Source organism: Adelges cooleyi, unplaced genomic scaffold (genome assembly GCF_023614345.1).
Source record: "Adelges cooleyi isolate 19-005CV unplaced genomic scaffold, UGA_ACOO_1.1 ACOO_flye_CR_arks_rails_tigmint_CR_PRNA_21, whole genome shotgun sequence".
Taxonomy (NCBI): Eukaryota; Metazoa; Arthropoda; class Insecta; order Hemiptera; family Adelgidae; genus Adelges; species Adelges cooleyi.
In genome coordinates this window covers 10,322,564-10,345,883 of record NW_026095871.1, presented here as the reverse complement: position 1 = coordinate 10,345,883, position 23,320 = coordinate 10,322,564, and the positions used below count along the sequence as shown (strand labels likewise).

The 23,320-nt window shown below is 35.8% G+C and overlaps 1 protein-coding gene across 1 annotated transcript in view; it reads left to right on the top strand.

Annotated features, from left to right (window-relative positions):
* Nucleotides 1–23,320, top strand: part of LOC126834279 (LHFPL tetraspan subfamily member 1 protein-like) — a 137,526-nt gene that overhangs the window by 79,749 nt on the left and 34,457 nt on the right. The window contains exon 4 of the mRNA XM_050566084.1: nt 15,742–15,908. Coding sequence (XP_050422041.1) covers nt 15,742–15,908 — 167 coding nt within the window. The remainder of the gene's footprint in view (nt 1–15,741; nt 15,909–23,320) is intronic.

The window sequence follows — 23,320 nt, the reverse complement described above, 5'->3', positions numbered from 1 at the left end:
CCAACTAAATGGTTTAAATGGTTTTCATATTTGAAAATTGTTTTCCAGTTAGGTGTAAGAAAAAAACACATTAAATAAATTTAACAAAAAATATAACCAAACAATGTTAATAATATTATTATTTGTTACTGTTGGTAAATACGAAACCGTTAATCTTTCTCGCTTAACCACCGTCAACTGTTTTTTATTTAATTTAAGAAGTATGGAAAATTATGAAACTCTTGTGTATAATACAAGGAAGAAGAACGGTCGTTTTTATTTATTTTTTGCCCGTCTTCTGAAATTAATAACGCGTGCCCGGCGGCGGTTATTCCTTTTAAATTCTCTGAGTTTTGTTTTATTGAAAATTAATTATTTTTTGGATCTTAACCCTCGAGCCGTTTCGCATTGTAATTGGGCTGCTAACACAAAACATACCGAACCGGGGACCGTTTTGCATTATTTTTTTTCCCCTTACATACCAGTTCAGCTTAAAATATATGTACAATACTATTATCATTATACTTTGCATTGCAGTCGAATGATATTATTGTTGTTTGGTCGTAGCGTATAGCAGAAATCGAAAACTTGCAACTCGACCAAAACAAACATTTACACAATTATTGATAAAATATCAACCGACACGATTGAATTATTCACGAATTTAACAAAACTTATGGGGCGTAAGAATTGAAAATATTTTTTATCATTTTTTTCAAGTAAAATATTGTACGCGAAAACAGTTTATTTTAATTTCCCGAAAACTTTTTGCATTTTTGGACTGAACCTCTTTTGAAAAATAACAGATTCATACGTTTGTGAGTACATGCTTGGCCTATACCTACTATGTTTCAACCGTCCGTCGAAAGAAAATCGACAAAACGGAGTGTAGTAGTAAAACGAGGCAGCACGCTGAATTATACGAATTGGCATTGCAGTCACTGTAGAAATAATTAAATTTGTAGTTTTTTTTTTTCATATATATAGCCATTAAATAATTACGGTGGCTGGCACACGTTACTCCGTTGTCGGAACTCGATTTTATGTTATTAAGCGTTTTCGTGGTAGCCCATTCGGTTTGTGAGTATGTGCACCGTCTGTCTAGAATACCGATTAAATGTTTATCAAGCTGTTTTTGCACGTTCAACGGCGGTTTTTCCAGAGTGAATTTCCACAACCCGTCGTCCGGCGTTTGCCACGTGTTCGGAATAGAGGTGCCGTCCGGTTTTTATTGCTCAGGATGAAATTTAATAAAAACTGCCAAAACGGCGCTGCCAGTAAAAAAAAAAAAAAAGAATAAAAAATCGGTTAAAATCGCTTAACCGTCTACCAAATGGGCCGCAAATTAAACTTCGGCGAAAAGAAAAATGTGCAAATAAAAGACGAACGCTATTTGCACTATTGTTGGTTATTTTTTTGAGTTTATTTGCGTTTAATCATTTTTGACATCGACGTAAATGGCGGATTAAAAATAATCGAATTGAAATTAAAAATTGCGCCAAAGCAATTGATATTAATGTCGAGTTTAAATTATAATTAAAAGTCTTGGCCTTACCGGAGCGAGATATGCACAGTGGAACTTAATGTCGAAAAGATAAATGCACGCGAGTTCACTGAAATGAATCACTAATATATCCTTTTGGTAATTATAAAAGACTTAATTAATAGGTCTTTGTTGTTGGTAAATAAGGTTTCAGCGAAACGAAAAACAATACAATGTACAAGTCGATAAAAATACAATATCATATTGTTCGGTTTAGAACAATATAAATCATGACAAAGGTTTCAAAATGAATGTATTGGAACTACATCAAGACGTGGTTATCATATAAACAGCTATTATGCCTTTGATTTTTTTATGTTTTGCTTAGTTAGTTCTCTTGACCGAAATATGTCTTCGAACAAATAATCCGGGATTCTTAATTGGTAATTATACCTTTAGTTGGCAATTTATATAGTTTATGAATATCTAAAAAAATATAATATTCTTTAGATCTTACAATTCGTTTTACTCGTAGCTCTTATGCTGACACGTTATGAAGAATGAGTGAAGCCTATGGAATAAGAAAATCTTGAAACAAAAGACATAAAGGTATTTACATAATATCTTGTAATCCGAAATGATAAGTTATTGAAACATGACAAAGAAACCGACAAACTCTCTTTGTACGGCACACCAAAAGGACTTTGTCAAAAAACTACAATTTTTATTTGAGTTCAAAAATTTGCCCGTGATTATGGAATAAGGTTAAAAAAGGAAATTAATCTAAGAAATTGTTATATTCGTGCATAAAATAAATAGTGAAAAGTAAAAATATAATGTCTGCAAATGTTATATTATTATAAGTACTTCAAACATCAAAATGAACAGCTCTGAAAAAATATATATTGAAAGATGCAATATTAACATTATAAAAAATGTACCCGAGTTTTTTCTTTACAAGTCGTGAACTTTGATTCGGCTGAAAGTGTCATTTGCACTACTATATTAAGCAGACGTTAGCTGTGGCGCAGTTAGGAAGAAAAAAAAATACTCAAGTAATTGTTAAATCAAAACATTTGTTTTCTGTATAGGGAATAAGTTTTATTTTTTCGATCGTAAAGTAAAGTCAACACTTAACGAAATAACATAATTATAATAAAAGCGAAGCCACGTTTTTGACAAGCTTTTACAACAATTTAACTTTTTACTATAATTATCAAAAATTGTTTACGTTTTGTTGTTAGCACTAATTGAAACGACAGATTTTCCAATGAGATTTTATAGTACATGAAAGTAATAATTATTATTGAGTTCAAAGCACTCGCCGTCTTTTTGCGGACATTGGCTATTCGTGGGTCTTATTATGTAAAGGAAACTATTTTGTAAAAAAAAATTTTTAAATCCGTTACCGTCCAATCGATGACCAACGGACATATTAGCATATTGTTTTCAATACCCGAAGCGAACACTCATCACAAAACTACTGTTGTAAATACACATAAAATTTAAATGGCCATTTTCAAGTGATTGATGTGGTAATTAGTGTAGTGCCATCGTTTTTAGTTTTCCTTTGTTAATTATAGTGCAAATATTTTTTTTTACATCACTTTTGACTAAAAAAAAATGTATATACCTAAATAATATGTGTGTTGTGTGCATTATTCGCGTTAATAAAATATCATGATGACCGTACCCACATACAACACAAGCCACGGCGGGGCAATATCTCATAAATTCACTAGCGTATAATATACACGGCACACATCTTTGTAATTGTTTCGAAGGTAAAAAAGAAAGCGCAAAAAAAACCTAGTTAAAAAAACAACACCAGAAATATTTTGGGCGCGATAACTCTGGACGGTGAAATTGTCGACCCTGGTATTTTTTTTATTAAAGATGGCAATATTAAAGCGGTTGATATTATTAAAAGGCCAACCATTAGGCATATTGTTGACGGTGAATGGCCACCGTTCAAGTGGTTTTTGCCCGGACCATTTGTCACGGCGGTAACGGTTTTTTGTGTATTCCCTGCGCGCCGCCGTGCCGTTTCTTCCATTTATCGAAATCGTCGTCACTGCTCTGAGGTAATTAAGACATTTTAATCGTGTGCACCTACCGTGTATAACGTCTTATGATTACGGCCGTTTAATTATTATTGTTGAGCAAAAACGGTACCGTCGACCGATTCACGCTGCTCGTCTCCCCGTAAATCCCCCCCCTCGCATCACCCCCTCCCCCGACTATTCTCGACGGGCAACTGTCATTAAATGCAATTAGTAGCACACACAAACACTAACACAATCCCCTTGATATAAATTCGTTGCTTCGGGGCTTCCATCTCTGGGCTTAAATACGTTTCAGTTACCATGCCGGTTGAACGCATACAAAATCTCAGTACAATTATTTATAACGAAACGTTCGAAAAATAACTTCGACTGTGCAGACAAAAAAAAAAAAAAGACAAAGTAGATAGTAGCTTTACCAAAAACCACAATAGAAACAAACGTAAATTGACATACACTGCACTGGCTGATTATTTTTACAATATTATACAATGTAGTTTGCTCTTAATAATAATACTGCATAATATTTGTTTCAATATTAGACTATGCGTTTAACATTTTTATTTGTAGCCTTTTTGTAGAGCTTTATCAACGTTTAAAACTTAAATATTTTATTGAGTTTTTAAATATAAAATAATAATTATGGAAAAATCGGATTGGCCGATAACCAGTTTTTGTAAAAATACTTTTATAATTAAATAAAGTTTAAAACTTAGGACGGGTGATGGAGTGCGATTGAGTAATGCGCGCATATAAAATTAACTCTTTATTCCACACTTCCTCCCCTCTACCCCCTCCCCTGACTTAAGCTATTTTTTTCAACTGATTTAAATTCCATAAGAAATATTTTTATACTTAACGATAGTGAGTTTTTCCGGTCTGGAAGCATCGCTCGATGTAGACACTGACGACAGTTATTTTACGTTTATGTACATTGTTTTCGAACACGGACCGCATCTAAGGTAAAATATAATATGTACTTTATCGTTAATATAATATTATCAATTTTTGAAATAAAAAAAAAGCCTCGACTCCGTTTATTAGTTGAATTTAATTATAATCTTGGACGGACTTTAATTTTGTTGGTTTTTTTTAAATATTTCTCTGAAAAACGATCCGTCTTTTATTAATAGATACAACGAAAAGAATCTACCGCCAGCGTAACACTTGATAGTAAAAATAAAAAAAAACCAAAAAGGACGAGGAGGTTTCTGTTGAAATTTTATCTCTGTATTATATTCGATAACGACTTGGAAGCCAGCCAAACAGTCGTCACTATAGGTGGACGTCGGGGTTATGTACACTAGATCATACACCTTGCCCTTCTCCGAGGCGATTCCGATTCACTCGGCGCGAAATTTATGATGCGCCCGCCCTTTGATAACACAACACAGGGGTAGGTTAAGGGAGTAAAGATCGGTATAATTCCCCCGCGCACCGCACCTAGAGATCCGTCGCAGCTCCACTTGTTTTCATGGTGCATCGAGCCGTTAATTCGTTGTTGTATATATATATATATACATAGGCTCTATATTGGCTGGGACACCGGAAATCGGTATCCGGTATTCGAAAGCCCGCCGGAAACGTCTAGTCAAGTGGATATTGCCCGAGTGTTCTGCCAAAATCTGATATCGAAAAGTTTTGCCGATTATTGTTTTTTCCCGCGACAACGCATCGCCGTCTCTTCCGCAATACTTCCGGTCACTACTGTCACACTTTGGATCGTCCTTAACCTTTGTAGTAAGGATTACGCTTAATATGTAACGTCTGGGTACGACCGAGTGTGTTGCATACGCGATTATGAGACAAGTAAACAGTACCTACCTATTAATAACATACACCCGGTATGTAATTTCAGGTAGGCGGTATGCAATTTCGGTTGTAAATCTTCAAGACCCGGTATGCAGCTCGGACGTACCCGTTTAAGTAGCCGCGCGCAATTAAGCCAATTAGAACCTTCAAAACATTCTGTTTTGACAATTGCGCACACAAGTATTATTACCTTGATACAAACATATATTACCAACGTTAAGCAAGACAACCCCGTATAAATGAATCAGCGCTGCCCTATTGTAACAACAGCGGCAAATATGTTTTAAATCTATCAATCATTTTTTTTAGCTAAATGAAAATGACCAGATTATAAAAAACATTCGAAATGCATCGTTTTTGATAGATATTGACAGATACGAGTTGGACCCTGAAGATGGGGGCAGGGGAGAGGGGTTGAAAGAAATGTAATGTTTGAGATAGTAATTTGTTTTTCACTTTTCCTTCGTTCGTTTCGCGCCCGGCCGACCAACACACGACGTTTCAATCATGGCCGAGTAAATTTATAAGCTCGAGAATTGCAACACATGCCTGGTAACATATATATACACACATATGTGTATAGCAGTCATCAATCTTCATCCGGCAATACGTTGCCTATGCATTCACTATTATACTATGCTCTAAAAAGGTAATGCCAACGTGCTTTGCACGCCGAATGTTCAGATTATTAAAATGTCTCGACCACTCTCGGCCACGGTGAAATTGATATTAAAAAAAAAAAAAACCAACACTTTTTCACAACTACCGCTTCGGAGTGAAAGTCTTTTTTTTTTTGGTAATAAAACCATAATCGTAAGAACAGTTAACTTGTACCCTCAAGAAAGTATGTATTTTTTAATAAAATGTATTAAATTAAAATTTTAATCTTGAAATCGACAAGGTACAATACAATTTAATATTCATTGAAATGATAGTGATGTAACAATATGTTATTAACTTCTCCATATTCCAAGTACCTATTATGAGGGTTGATTTTTTTTTTATTTCCATTTACGGCCAACAGTATTATTTATCTGACATGCGACTGATTGAATTACTTACAACGGGTACCTAAGTACACAAAAGAAAAAAATATATTATTATTGTCGGTTGAAAGGTCATTTCGGATAAACGGTAAATTAAATTGAAATCGCATTGCGACCGTAGAAAAAATAATAGTCCGACTACTTCTTCGGTTATTAGTTTTAAATAAACAGAAAATGTAAAAATAACGTTTTCGTAGCTCTTACAGTTTAATAGAACACTTGGATACAATTATTACTCATTTATTAGAATAACGTTTTTTCGTTCTACTGACACCATTTACACCACTCTTACAACGAACGACCCAAATGTGTGCGCTTATAGAATTATTTACACACTAAAGGGATGGTGTAAAATAGAATGGCGAATTATGAACGTGTGCTCGTCGAGTCGGCTAACGTGTAAAAATAGTTTTCTGTCATGGCAAACGCATAAAGTGAACACCACCGGGTCGATCCCTTTTGTCTTTGTGAGTCGAGTATCGTCACAATTTATATTTTTCGGATGAACGGCATAATATTACTTCTGTACCGCAATGGTTGTTCGCAAATAGCGCCGCCGTCGTCTTCGGCCATAAGTTTCTCAAAAGCGCACTGACCGTGACACAAGTGTTACACGAGAAAATTATCTCAACGCGGAACAAAAACAAAGCCGACGTCGTTGTTCGTGTTGACTAATTATTATTATTACCGTTAACATAAAATATTGTCGCGGAATCCTTTTAAATTTATAAACTCTGTATGGATAATTATTAATGATTATAATGCAAGACGTCTTTTCCGGTGCAAAATTCACTGTACGTTCGCATGTCGTACCAACTCCAACCGAAATCGACGGTCTAAATTAAACGCCTGGGAACATGTTGGATAGCTCAAGCTGCTGGATGTCGGACAAAAGAAACACAAAGCGTTTTGTACTAGGCCACGATTAGCGTTGTAACAGTATCGTGCAACGGTTGTTGTTGTAACGGTGCGACGGCGAGCAGGTGATTCGGCGACTATACAACTTGTGTACACAAAGGGGGATCGCGTGCACGGAATAGGCTATATGGAGACTATAATAAAATTAGGTGTGTGAGAGAGAGAGAGAGAGAGTGGAGACGGCCGTGATAAAATAGTAATACTTACCGACGGGCGATGGCCCGACTAGCAGTCTTACTTGGGTAAAAAAAAAACCCCCAACGAACGTGCAACATTCAAAAGTGCATCAGGTAATTAATTATTGCAAAATAGAATTTAGTTTGAACGAATGAAAGTGTTACGATTTATTACACGATTTAGCAAAATATTATAACAGTTGAATAAGCGTTGAGCTTAAAAATTAAAAAAGTTCCAAGCATTATGTTATATACATATACTAAAATGTTGCCTCCTGAACAGCTTTGAAATTGTCAGTTAACACTTTTATCCAGTCACCGCTTCGATTGTTAGTGTCCCCGCGAAGGCAGTTATGTTAGACGTTGGATTTTCAAATCCGGTCTCGCGGGTTAAATTGAAAAAAACACGTACGGAATGTCATCCCGGACCGACGTTATGGATGAAATCGGTTTAAGTTTAAATTTAAGCGGACAAAGTAGATAATATGTTTTCCAAATTCATCATAGTCTATTTTGTCAAACCCCTAAGGCTGGGTTACACATTACGGGTATTGAATGTGCCCGTTTTCATTAACGCATCGAGACCGTGTGTTGTATACATTTATTTTTTTACAATTTTATTTTTTTTTAGTTTATCACTCGAATCACGTACCGGCAACGGCGAAACAAAAGCCCGTACTTGGCCGCCATCGCGTCAATAGCACTCGGTTTGCCACCCCGGATCTTTATTGACACCTCCCCCGGTCGGGAAGCGACCCCGACCATACGTGAACAAGATAATAATAGTATACACAGCGCACACGAGTGCAAGTTATGTTATTGTAAACCGTTTCCGCGGACTTCTGTGAAGCACGGGTGCGCGATAACCAGCTCGACGATTGGTTGATATTGTATTAAAATCCCGGCGTCCTACTTTAAAATGGCTGACTTGAGAACAACATTTTCCCGTGTTATGCCGTGTCTTACTTTATAATAATATATACCGCTAGACCAAAGTTACCAATTTATCGGACAGTTATGGCGGAACAGACGGGAGCTGTTGGAAAGAGATGTCTTGAAAAATAACAACACTTGCGGTTCATCTCGTTTTATGTAGGTAGATAGTTTTGATGGTAATTTACGGTCCGGCGACCGGTTGACGTCGGATCTCACAACAGTTATCCGTTATGGCACTTTGGGCTTACTGATAATGGTGTACGGCAAACAAAAAAATACAAAAAAACGCACAAGACCGCTGCATAAAGAAAACGGTCTCTCCGCGAAAGAAGTTAGCCGTAACAGCCATTTGAACGGGTGCCAAATGCAAAAGACAAATGATTTAGTAAAACGTGTATTGCCGAGATAAACCCAATTAGAATTTTCGAGGATTTTTAATAAAACTTATCAGACGCCAGTAAATATAGCGCGTACCACGGTGTACAACTTCCTAAGATCATTATGTAAAATCTACGACTGTGCAAAACAAAATCCACTCAACAACAGCGGAGCGCCTAAAGTTTCTTAAACTTATTCCTCCGTGACTCAGTTACCGCCGGGATAGGGGAATTCCATGTGTAAGACTCGCATGCAAATAAAACATTATAGGATTCGATTAAATTCAATTTAACAGTCCACGGTGGTGCGAACGATTTTCTTATTGTTTAATAAGATCTATCTTACTAGTATACAGCAATTAAAGAGAAGTTTTAAAAACACAATATTTCATAATAATTATCACAATAATATTCATTATGGTGAAAATATTTCAAAACCACATTTTCATCAAACACCAATAACACAAATGTTTCAAACATATTTCCTAAACCAATTTAAATACTATACAGGAATTATTTCGGAGACGTCGTTTTTAATATTAGATTCCTTACCGAAGTACGTTTTTAAATTACTTTTAAAAAATATAAAATATAATGTTTTTACTCTGTGGGCTATTTGTGCGAATGGCGCAACCAAATGGGTTGAGCGTTTTTGATTTGACATTTTTCTTTTGAACATATATTTTTCCGGATTTTCCCTGAATATTTTACCATTTTTAAATAAATTTAGGCAAAGGTACCTGTCACACTATTTGTATTATTATTATTATTATTATTAACCTGTCTGTCACGCTGAATACTGTACTCGGCTACTGAAATGATAAGCATATACTGTTATTGGAAATTATGGAAAATAATTAATACATATTAGTTGTCAGAAGTCAGGCAACTTAAATAGAGTTTCATACATGTCCCACGACAGTAAAAACATTATATTTTTTTGTCAAATCTTGAACTTTGTAAAATTATCACTATTGTATATTATTCGAATCATTAACACAGTTTTTTTTTGTATATAGTTATGCAGTATGAATATGGCGTTATGAAATGTTCATTGGATATATTTAATTTACAACTTTTTACTTTGTTGCGCTATGAAATAATTTTTTAAGTTTGGACCACTCCTCAGACGAATCATGGTCGCACTACTGATTTATACTCATTACTATTCTAGACTAATAGTAATAATTGAACATTTCGCGATAAGCACAAATATCACGGTGTGTGTAGGATTGAAAAAAATTCTGTTTGATCATCACGACGCTGTAAAAAGTCTACACGTCGGCGAACATAATATATGTACCTTCAATACACCGGAGATGTGTTCAGAGTGTGTGTAGGTATGTATACACAAGAAAATTAACTTATAACAGAATAAACTTCACGCTTATCGAACGGTTCAGGGGTTCAAATAAATCAACCGGGCCGGAGTGTCAGATATTGATGGTAAATTGCTTAACTTTCGAAGTCTGCAAGCCATCCCCGACGTTATCGACAAAAGGGCGGACTGGGTTCTTTAAGAAGTACGAATAAAAGTTAAAAAGTGTATAACAAGTTTGCCTCGTACACTAGTCGTTTTCATATTTCCACTTGCCCATTAAAACTTTGTTTGATGAATTTTCGCGGAAAACTCCACTTTAAACGTTATTTCGTCGCGGTGAACACAAATTAGAACGACTGCTGCAGTATATTGGTACATCCAAATAAAACCAGTAGGTATTGTATTTTTTATTTTTTGTACCTAGACCCACAACATCTTCTAAACCGCTGAACCGATAACTAAAAATCGTCAAATTAATTCCAAATTTAAATGGAATAATATTCTTAAGATAGAAAAAGTACCATCGATAAACGTTGAAGTACAATAAGCCCTTTTGTTGGATGGAAACTATTTCTTTATTTAGCTTTTTTAGGGATAGTTTTAGGACTTAATGCTTGAAAATTTAACTAACGGTACATTTAGAGTGGGTCTGCTATAACATATACAATTTTCTCAAAAATCTATTGTCAAAACTTTTTTTTATTAAGGAAAAGCCAAAAAAAAAGCGAAAATTTCACTGACCATAGTTTATTAATCTAGGTTGCAGTGGCAACCAACCTAACCAAACCCAAACCTTACAGAAAACAAAGTGTAACACAATTTTAAACATATTTTTGCATTTACAATGATTTTTATCGATATTCACTACTATTCACAGAGTCAAACAGAATGAAAAATGGCAAAACGCAATTTTTAATTCAAGTGACAGGTACTTAGCCAAAACCATATCGTCGATTACGATTTATGGGTAACAAATTATTATTAGACGGATTTTCAGCCCAAACCGTATCCACCATAAAGCTAAAAATACAATTTTGTGTTAATTTGTGTGTATTACCACTAGACCCGTGACCTTCATCGTCTCAATATGCTCAGAGATCACTGTAATGCTATTTTTTAAAGTTATATTAAAAAATATATATATCCACGGCGGGTACATGTGTATTTTATACTAACCGTGTATAAGCGCGCATTCGTCAATTATTCCCATCACGTCCATTGGAATTGCGGCAATCCGGCGTGGAGATTATTTGCCAAAAAGCACCTTGGGGAACAATCGGCCGTTATATTTTATAAGACGATCGAAGGAAAAGATGAACTGCCGCGACACCGAAAACATTTGCTCCTCGTGCGCGTTTGTTTTACGGGCAAAAAATAATAATAAATAAATAATAACCGTAATAAATGAACGAACGGTGTAGTATCGACCTCGTGGGGAAAATTCCCAAAGATACTCCTTGTTCGGTGTCAACAAGCCGATATGATTTATTGCAAACGTTTGACCGGTTGCCTGCGTGCACAATTTTTTTTTCTAAGGCAGTCGTTTGATCTCCACTCTACCATCCTCGCAGGACAACCGTATCTTGCGAAAAGGATAACAAAGTTATATTGTCAAGGGACGATGATGTGATAAGAACGACACATTGTGAAGAGAAATCAGTCGAAAAAGAAAACGCAGGTGTGGAAATCACACTAATAATCTCATAATATGTCTGCCTCTCGGTGTTATCTTATGGTAAAAAAAAACCCCTTAATGGAAGCTGAATAAGTGATATTTTATGATATTAAAAAGATTATATTTGTCACGCGAGTACTTGGATAAAATAAACAATAACGTTCAACAATTTTTAGTAGCTATTAATCGAGTCTAGTTTCTTAACGAATAAGAGGAAATACTATCAAACTAATAACTAAAAAATAAGACTTTATTATAAAAACAGGTTATCTTTATAATATTGTTATTGAAAATTTGTACCAATTCACATGAAAAATTATTGCTATTTCCACTTCGTCTATCTTATAAATATTATACGAATACGTTTATAAAGATATTGCATTTATAAGTACGAAACTACATTAAAATGTATTATAGTTTTACAGAAAACTAGACGTTACTCACTTTGACGTTTATCCAAAGAAGAACTAGCAAAAAATTCAAATTGACCGAAAAAACTGCTACTATTGTAGTTGATATATTTATTCCTAAGGGAGTTGGCCTAATATAATATAATTGGTACGCGTTCAACCATTAAAACTTATGTTAGGTGTATTACAATTTGCTCACAAGCGGAGTACAATACCGTAATTGTTTAATGTCGGTCTAAAATCGCAACTTGGCACAGTAATAGGGTACTTGAGTTGGTGCTGAAAGCGCAACAGTCCGTCAAATTCGACGAAACCTCAATTCACTGCGTTGATAATAGTTCATACGAGACAATTGTATGTATACATATATGTGTATATATAATTATGTTTGCTGGCTAAAGTTGAATTGTGAGCTTTGGTCTTAATCCTCTTCGCTCGGGCTGCGAATTAATTCAATCGAGATGGGATTATTTTCGCACACACGCGGTACCTCGAATATAATCATTTTGTTAATATTTTGGCACGAGACTGAACCTGGGCCGTCGGCTAAAGGCTTACAAGGGAAAACACATGATCGAACATGCCTGGAATATGATTACACTCGTCCTCGGAGCAATTCCCTCGAAACAGCTTTCAAACTTTCAAAACAATTTTAACACCGTCACCGTGTCGCCGATAATAACGAGATATTCGACAAAGTAATAATTTACTAAACATAGTTATAATTAAAACAAAAATAAACAGAGAAAATAGTACCTGTATAATACCTAACTATTATAATATAAAAACAAATATGGACAATAACGTTGTAACATATTTTATTATATTATGTTTTATTTCCGTCAATATTTAACTAATATTTTTGCATGTTTAGTTTACTTGTGCCGGCGGTGTTGTGAAATTCGAATTTGATTACTACTCTCCGACAGTAGAACGTTTCTCTAATTTCTGAATAATTTTGACAGTTACGTTTGTATTCTGCTCGAGTCTCTTAAATAATTGTTGCGTACAACCCGAGGGAATAATGCGCTTCCAGATTCTCAGAGGCGTTCGCGATTGACATTTACCTGCATTTAATTTGAAACACAAATCGTGTTTACATTTGAACTTCGCGTTACGGCGTATTTAAGACGTACAATGTAGAGTCCAATAATCTATAAGCATTAACTGTTGTGAAATTTAGTCATGTAATTGTAAACAAAACTACGAATCGATTCACTTAACGACGGAATCTTATGACTTGATGGTAACTGTATATTTTATCAAGCGAACAATATAGTTTAATGATAATTCATGTCATGCTGAGAAGGTATTCATGTAAAACTCCCTATTTCAATCACTCTCACACAGGCAAACTGTATCACGAAAAAAAAACAAATTGCAAAATAGTTAAACATAAATAAATGTTCTATAAATAATAGAAAACACTTATTATTTATTTAACTAATCATTTTTTTTTTTTTGCTGCGTGAATAGCCGCCTATACATATTACAATTGATTTTGCTGCCTTCGGATGAACAAAATAATTACACCGAGACCGAAACAATATATATTTGGTTTTATCACTATTTCATTTCGAGTATTTGTTAGCCTTTAACGTGATGGAAAACACCAAAACTCAAAACGGTTTCCCTCGTCGAGCCTATTGTTCTGTAACCGTACAAAAGAATAATGAAACAACGATTTTGAGAGAATCAACAAACAATCGAACGACGATAATACTCGCTAAGTGTGCAACAACGTTTATCGTGCCGGTAAAGGAATGAACCCCGAAAAGGAGGATATAGTTATGTTATGTATAATACAGGGTGATGTGATCGATTTATCGTAGGACGCTATTTTTATCATTTTTTTTTCACAGCAAAGCAGGTAAATATTTTTAATAACTGTACAAATTATTTTAGAAAGGGTGTTATATAATACTACATCAGATATATATCTGTAACAACTGTGAATAAGTGTGTAAGTCGATTTCAGTGATTCTACAGGGAAGCGATTTTAAACTTGAAAGAAACCACTTGAATACCTCTGAAGTATTTATCAACATAAGAGGATCATAAAAAAATCAAATGTTTTAAATGAAATCCTGATTTACGGCAGCCGGTTAAAGTTTAAAATCACTCCTTTAGTCCCTGTAGGCCCCTGAAATCGCGTCCCTGAAATACTATATATTAAATCGGCTCGTCGCTCTTACACGCGTAACACATCTATATTATGGACAACGTTGAATTACAGCATAAAACACAAAACATTTGTGCTGTGATGTTTTTTTTTTTTCATTCGCCTAGGACCCTTTCGCCCCTTTGATCAGACATGTACATAATTTTTCCCATTGGCGCTCAAAAAGCGGCGGCAAAGGTCACAGACGGCCTGGTACGTGATCGCGTTCTCGGAAATTCCTCTCCCGTTGGCGTGCACGAATTCCTGACGTCCTAAAAGATCCTGTTAATCCCGTCGGAGTGTGCACACATGCCGGAGCTTAAGTCGCCGGTCGAAAGCCCCTTTTGTACTCCTCAATACAATACCGATATTAATTCCCTCCCCCGACCCCGTGTTATCGCGATCCTTGTACTATTATTATGTCTGGCCCGGAGAGAGCTGTTTTTTGTTAGGTTAACACAGGAACAGAGTACCTATGATGTGTAATTCACCTGTACACAGAATCGGCAGAACAACAATTGTGTATTGTCTAACGAGGAATTTATTGTCGACAGCACACGGGGACGTATGTGCTACCGAATTAAATAAGTCAAAGGCTTGAGCTCGTTCGTTCGTGTGTGTGTGTGTGTATGTGCATGATGTGTACTCGAGTCATTCTGTATCTCTGTTGTGTTTCACCGTCATTAATCGAGCGAACGGCTCCCGAGTCTTTTCATTCCTTCGACACGTGGCTGTCAAGTTGCTCAGTGTTACAATTATTGTGTTCAAACTTTCACCGTAAAATACATAACGTGGTGTAGAGACTTTGCCGCCAACGTTAATTTAAAGTCGACACATATTACATTGGAAAAATAATTAAAGTTCAACACCAAACAACCGAATAAGTGTTTATTCGAAAATCTTAGCTCAATTTCTATCGCTCAATTTTGATTTTCTGTTCTTTTTCACTGTAGTTCTTCAACGGTATTCTTCGGTTAAGTATTACAATTTCAATTAAAAACCAAATAAAATCATTTGCAAACCTCCTGGGACGAAACAGCGATACCCCTTAAGTGGGCCGTTATGATTTTTAAAAAAAAGGCCTTAGGAATCATCCTAATTATAAGCCATTGCAGTTTATAACTATGTTTATTGCCAACAAGTGATAATTTATTGTAGTAAATCAATTTTTTTTATTATTGCAATGAACAGCTCATTCAATAGTGGATAAGAATGTAATTTTTTACACTGCATCACGCCTGTTCGCTTAGTATTTTACTCGGGTTAACGAGATTAGAAAAGATCTGAAGGTTGCCGCGTTGCGACGACGGTGAAATACAAAGAAACCCTAGACCGAAGCTTTCATTGAACATAATACTATGTTTGGTTGGTTTTTTTTTTCCAGGTTCAACGACATCCCAAGCGTATGGTGGCAAGCCAGCACGGTCCTCATTGGTAGTGCAACCGCAATCACGGTAATAGTGGCCGTGTCGGCGATTTCAGCTTGCTGTGTGACGCACGTGATCCAGAAATCTACGGCGAAAATTGCCGGTTACCTGCAACTGTTGGCCGGTGAGTTGTATTACATTTTCGGTAATTTGCCTCGACGGCCATTTATATATTGATTCCTTATATCTATAACGCGGGAACGAGTCACGTATCCCTCCCCCCCCTACCCCCGGTAATGGCTGTGTGCTCGTGTGATACCCATTGCGACTAGGGAAAAATATATTGTGTTGTTCGCCTGTTGAGTTATTCATGACGGGCAATGTTCGTGAATGAACAGCAAACCGAATGGCCAAACCGTAGTGGAAGGAGAAATTGGAATAGATAACGTTATGAAACGTTATGCTATGTAGGTTAGAGATAGCGTGAGAGAGAGATGGGACGGCGGGGTGGATAACCTGCGCGGCATCCCTTCAGGGCCGAACAAGGACGAAATTCATCCATTACGGCTGCTGAAGGTTGGCTGTCAAAACTTCGACGACGTATGTCCGTTTTAGCAGTACAAACACGTAGTAGCAGAGCACGGCACTCGAAAGCCCATATTCTCTCACCTAGGCCTACCCACCCGGTGTCTGGGCAAAGCGGAGTTGTCAAAATTAAACATTTTTCAGAAGATCAGCCTTTACTTTGTACTTTTTGCCCGTCCGCCGCAGGAAACACATTACAAAGTTCTTGTAATTTGCATAACGATAATGTACACCGTACAAGCAAAAACAAATAATGCAAAATATACATAATAATATTATTATAAAAGCTATACTGGGTAGTTAAATTTTATGAACAGATTCGACCGACATGAATGACATTCTTTTAACTCGGCTACTTTCCGCGGTGGCTCATCCGGTTTTCTGCACTTGCAATTTCGACACAACACATTATTATTATACCATTAAACAAATTTAGAATCTAGTGGAAATTGGAATTCAGAATGGAGAAGCAATAGCACAGGATAGGGATAGATGGAAGCAGGTATGTGTTGCGACAATGGTCCTTAATGACCTTTGAAAACCCGAAGAAGAAGTAAATTTGTTTACTCCATTTATTGACTCGTTTGATCAATTTGTTTAAACGATTTATTTTTTATATCTATTTGTTTACTCTTTGCGTTCACTAGTTTACACTTTATATATTCATTTACTAGAGTCTTTTACTCGTGTACTCAATTTATTGACTTCTTTACTGGATTTGTTTTCTCGTTAAGACGATTTATTTCAAAAATGGGTCTTGTCCCATTTTTTCAATTGTTATTTCGCTCACCGTCGCACGTCATTAGCTGCGAAAACGGGCCATGTGGTACGTTAAAAATGGAAGGAAAATGACCTTTGTGAGTTTCGAAAAGGAAGAAAAACTTTTTTCGTTTCCTGGAAAATTCTAGTTAGCGGAACGACACCTTTCGGTCTGTTCGTTTATAACAAAGTCTAACAACATTCTACGTTTCTAGCTTTAAAGTTTATTTGTTTTTCGCTAAATTAAATGATCATTTATCAAAACCGATCGTACAATATACACGGCCGTGCTTGTACACGCCTACCTAACTATATTATGTAGGTACACAAAGTATACATTTCGGTGACGTATTCCGTGGAATTTTCCATGATCAAAAGAAACACAGTAATAAGGGTTTCCGATAAAACCACAATAACAGCCGTTGGCCGCGGTTTGGGGATTATAAATTGCTATAGCTAAACAGCTGTCCGGAAAGAGCTTACTCCAATTACCGATTTCTATGTCTCCGGTCGTATATTATATTATGTTTTATCGGAATTGTAATTTTATATGCTCCGTGGTCGTCGCCGCCATTATATTTTATTCACATCAAAGGTTTACAAACGTACACCCTTAGGACCTTAAAATATACATATACAGCTAACCGAAACGCGCGTTTAATTATTATTGATTATTAATCACCCGGTTGTTACGACAAAGCATTTAGTTTCGAGTTATTACTGTTTCTTTTTTTAATCCTGACAGACTTATATCATAATGGGTTTCAGAAGTAATTGTACGAATTGAGTGTATAAATTAACTATTATACAAATAATAAAACAAACTCAATAGCGTTGTTGCGGTTTTACACGATGCACATAAACCCTATAATATGATGCCCATTGATGACTGTGCTCGAACATCCTCCACGCGTTTTAAGTGACGACTTAGTGGGCGTGGTCTTAAGTATAGGTACGTTTTATCGTAACTAGTTTAGGTGTGTTGTATAGGGGTTGTAAAAATCAAATATACATATTTATTGTTTATCGATATCGCCGGGAGACGACGACCGCGTTGCCCGTGCAGTTCTAGTGAAAAGTGTTGTGATGGGCCATCTCGGAGATTTATGTCGTCGGAAAGCGTTGGTCGCGGTCTGCGCTTGATATGATAATACAATTTTATTGCAAATAATAAATCAGCCCGGTAGAGGGGTGGCTGGGAAACGATCGGTGAATGTATATTCGGGTCGACTGTGCGGCCTAGGGTTATTCAATAGCCGTTTTTATTTGCCATCGACTTTTGCAAAGTCCGCAGCTCGACTTTTCGGGCCGGTGATTTTTCCCAAACGAGTTAAAAGCTTAAAAACTCCGGCGGCTGTTACAAAAACCGTTCGGACGGCCGTTGGCGTGCTCGTTTAAACTTCTTGCGGAAGAAAGCTGTTAAAAGTAGTGGCAAAATATCAGCGCAGATGATGACCTGGGCAAACGAGGATATTTACCAGGGCCGTTATCGTTATCTAATGTCCGCGCACACGGGCCTTGATCAAAGTAATTGCCATCATAAAAGTTAACGTTGAACTTACCAGCCTTGTGTACTTTTTAAACTTTTAATTTATACCCTACTACATTGTTAGGTGCGCAATAGAAAACAAATTTCATAGTGATAGCCGGACACTGTTGATACAATATACTCACTGACAAAATATCATGTAGAATCGTTTTTGCTCCCTCAAATTTGTACTATGCACAACAATAATTATAAATATTCAACTTAAATAATATGCGCCCTGGTATAATATAAGTATAGCAAAATGCCAGCGCGATTGGATAAGGGCCAAAGTAAAATTGGTCTTGAGAGATTCTCCAACTCGAGTTTAACGTTCTCGGCGAAAATGGCTTTCCGAATTCACTAAATTTTAATGTTTATAAACTGTAAGTAGAAATTCCACTGTGGATAATGTTCAAAACGCATTCCACGACAACTCAATATCAGCTTACCCCGCGTATACTGTCATTAAGTGTGTTGGAGTAAAGAATTTACACGATTGTATATTATATATACCTTACAGACGGTATGTGAATAACTTAAACATAAATAATTATAACATTGGAATTGCAAAGAGCGGCCGAGCAAAGTCACAAATACAATTTTGCAGTGCGTTTTATTATTGTTGCAAATTCAACGGGTTACAATAAATCGTCCAATTCGTTCAATGTATTTTAATTGAATAAGTTTTAGAGATGGGACAACGATAGACGCTACTAGTTTTGAGTGGATACACGACTTAAAATGTATATTATCAACGTTAATATATTGGGTTATACATAAAAGACAAAGATGAAAATTTTTAAAAAAAATAGCTGTATAAATTTTCCAACAGTTAAAGCATAACATATAATGTTTGGCAGAACAATATTAATAAACACTACGAGATGTTGATTGTGTAGAGAACTAAACTTGCAACTGCGTATTAAGATGAAATATATTTTAAAGGCCGAGTTTAAGGCACGGTGGAATGCGTAGAACTTAAGTTTATTCTTGGAATGAATCGGTTTCGAAGCGCGGAAAATAAATAAAACCGGCCAATAATGTAATTGAAAATAAAATTCAATTGAGTGCGTTTTTACAAAACAAACGCTTAATGTTTTGTACGCTTGCCTACCTAATAGGATTTAATAACAAAAAAAAAGGTTGCATTGTCGATTTGGTTTTATTGCTATTAACATATTATTGTTATTCTGATTTTACACTGCCGCTAAGTGGGTAGAGTTTAAATGGGTACTCGGCGTTTGCATAGAGTTAAAAAAAAAAACACCAAATCAATTGGAAATTGGTAATTTGCACATTCAAACGGCAATAATATTATTGTTGTCGAAAACACTTAAAAACAGTAGCACGTTTCGCTCGTACCGTGTAATGCAGCTGCTAAGGCGCTGTAAGAATAATATAATTAACATTTCGGTATTGCTAATTGGACGGACCTACGCTCTCTTCTTTTTCTCTTTTTTTTTATAATCCGCGAAATGCGTTATTTTTTTTTTTTTTTTTGAAAATTGGCAACACAATCGTCGTAGAGATCCTTCTCCAGAGAGTAGGGAGAGGGAGAGCCGCAGGGGAGAGCTGCTGTTGTGACGTGCCGGATTTTATACCGTGGTGGCGGCGGCGGCGGTGTATTTTATTCGTACTTAAATCCATTACGGCGGGCGGTCCGATAACGAGATACAATTGTTACCGAATCAACCGCTGGAAAAACAAAACAAAAATCGCCGGGGAAGGTAGGAAGGAACCGGAGCGAAACGAAAACGGCGAGGGGTAAGTACACAGCCCCGGGGGGGGGGGGAGGGGCGGGCCGGGTTTACCCCGGGTGTCCCGGAGTGCCTAATTACTTTACAAATACTCCGGATTAAATGGTCCGGAAACATTTAATCACGGTTTCGGCGTTTTTACGCTACGCCGAACTGGTTAAGCCGCCCCCTCCCCCCAAGCACAATATTGATGGACGTTTATTGGCATAAAACCGAATTTACCGCCCCTCCTCCCCCGGCATAAGCACCCCGGATAGATTATGCGTTTTCGGTAGACGGCCTTTCCACACTACATGTATGTATACACATAATAATATTATAATATCGTAGGCCGTCGCCGTCGCCGTGGACGACCTTTTTTGCGCCCACGTTATAAGATGATCCGATTTCGCGATTATGTTAAAATATTTTGATTTAACCGCCCCTACTCCGCGTTGTTCTAGGTCTTAATTCCGTAATTCACTTCGGTGTTTATTTGTCGTGTCTTTTTGCAAACTGAGTTTTTTTTATATTGAAATTACTTTTGATTGTTTACACATATAAAAAAAAATAAGTTGAATATTTTTGTGTCTTTTATTATTATTACTGTTTAAAACAATTGAAACGTGTGCTTAGCGCTAATGAATTTCCACGCCTATACATTTACCTACGTCAAAATTTGTTATCATAAAAACTTTCAATGAAAGTCGTTTCGTTATTCACAGATTGTTTTAAAAATACATTGTTGCACGTTTTGTTCTTTTATAAGCAATAGTGTCTTTAAAAGTTTAAGAAGTGATAATTAAAATATTATAGGTCTTTCAACAGTGCCGAGAAAAATAATACAATGGTTTATATTTTTGTATAAAAAAAAAACAATATATGATTAAGAAAGTCTTTATTTAAACATGGACGTGTAATTTTGGACAAGCATATTATTGTGCTTTATATTAAATATTTTCATATTTGTTATTTCATCACTGTAATAAACGGTTTTAGTTTTTCTATGTACTCATTCTCATATCTCAAGTCTTATTTCTACTAAAAGCTTTGCGTTAAGACATTAGGTATAGAACGCGGTTAACTTTCTTCGCCACAGCATCTCAACGTTAAGATATATTTTTAATCCTGCTGAGGATAATCTGGAAACAAGCTGTATCAGAAGCTATACACACTTTTTGAATCTTGTCCCAGCGAGTAGGTAGGTACTGCCGCTCCAGTAATAGCTCGGGGCCCTGGGTTCATTAATCCTATTGTACATTGCCCCCCCTCCCCCGGGACTGAATAAAATATCATTTCCCTTAAAACATGCATCCGTTAAAATTCCTTGACGTTTCAAAATATTCCAAAAAAAAAAAACATATTGCACGTTTTGATGATGTCTACGTGAAAATATAAGATAAATGCAATCCAGGCGATTCAAGATAAGTAAAGAAAAAGTCGGTTAGCGTTCAGTTTCAGTTTGACAATTAAAACTTTTTTTTTAAGCACCAGTCCTTTTTTTACGGTCCGAATACTTTGAAAAATTGTTGCAGCCCGCCCAGTAAATGACCTATAAAACTTTTATCGTTTGCACCCAAGATAATTATTATTATCGTTTAAAGCACTGCAGAGTTTGATTTCTGACTAATCAACCCTAAAAAATATAGATATATACAATGTACAATTCTGAAAACTCTTGTTTGTTTTTTTTCTTATTTTTTTCCCTGCGTTTTAATTACTTTTTGTTAATCAACCGTGTAAACTTTGGATTTTTTCCGGTTGAATAGTAATAAAAATAAAAAAAAAACATTTTGTTTATAATCAATAGCACATATTATATTATTTTGGCGTCCGACAGGCTTAAGTAGTTCGACTTCCGCCTAGTTTAGTATAATATAGTTATTTTCAATTGCAGTGTTTGTATGTATACAATGGTTTAGTTATCTAAATCAAGTAGATAACCCTAATAAATTTCATTGAATACAAGCGTACGACGTGGGTTGTAAAATCAAGACCTAAGATCAGACCTGAAAATACACTATACTCGTATTCAAAGCCGAAGCGGTTCCGACATTTATTCCAAGTCAAAGTTCGTCCATACATGTACATTATATATTGTATTACATACATTATAATAAAAATAATGTTATTAGTATGATTATTATTATTTTTTGTTAATATACAATCTATGCGAACAAAGCAAAAAGTACTATAAGTTGTATTAAAAATATCAACTGATATGATGATGTACTTGTCTTTTTTTTTTCAGGAAATAGCGTAATAAACTAGTTGATTAGTATTGGAATATATGTACTATGAGGTGATGCTGTCAGCGACTTTAATCCATTATCGTTATTTTACTTTGTTTCGCTCATCGCCATACCGTTATAAAACTACATAAATTCTCATTAATAATTTATCTCGTTAAAAACGTAGATAACGGTAAGTGCACCTGCTAAAATATGTATACATAATATTTTTTTCACTGGTGGAATTTCGGTTTTAATCGTCATGACCAACTTGTTCAATTTATTGTGGCAATTTTCGTTGTAAGCCAATATTATATCATTTAACTAAAGAAAAAAATATCAACGAGAATCCCGTTTTTTTTTTTGTAGTTTGTGAGTGGAATGTAATGGTATAATATATTTTGGTAATATATTATTTTTTTCTATATCTACACGCTAAAAATACTGTCCAACTACCAGAAAGTATACTCAAGACATGATTTTCTACTGAACTAACTAACTACTTTGGAAACAAGTATTCATCAGTACTGGAAAAGTCGACGGGGGTTTTTGATTAACGTATTTTACATGTGTGATCTGTGACTCACAGATCGTTGTCATAATAATATAAGAATTTGGTGCGGTACTGCGCGCTTAGTAAAATAGTTCTGAGTACCAAACGCTATTATTTTGCCATCAACCCGTGACAGTGGCAGCCAATTCGTTAAACTCTAAGAGTTTTTTCGACAGCCTACCTACAGCCGTAGGGTGACCACAG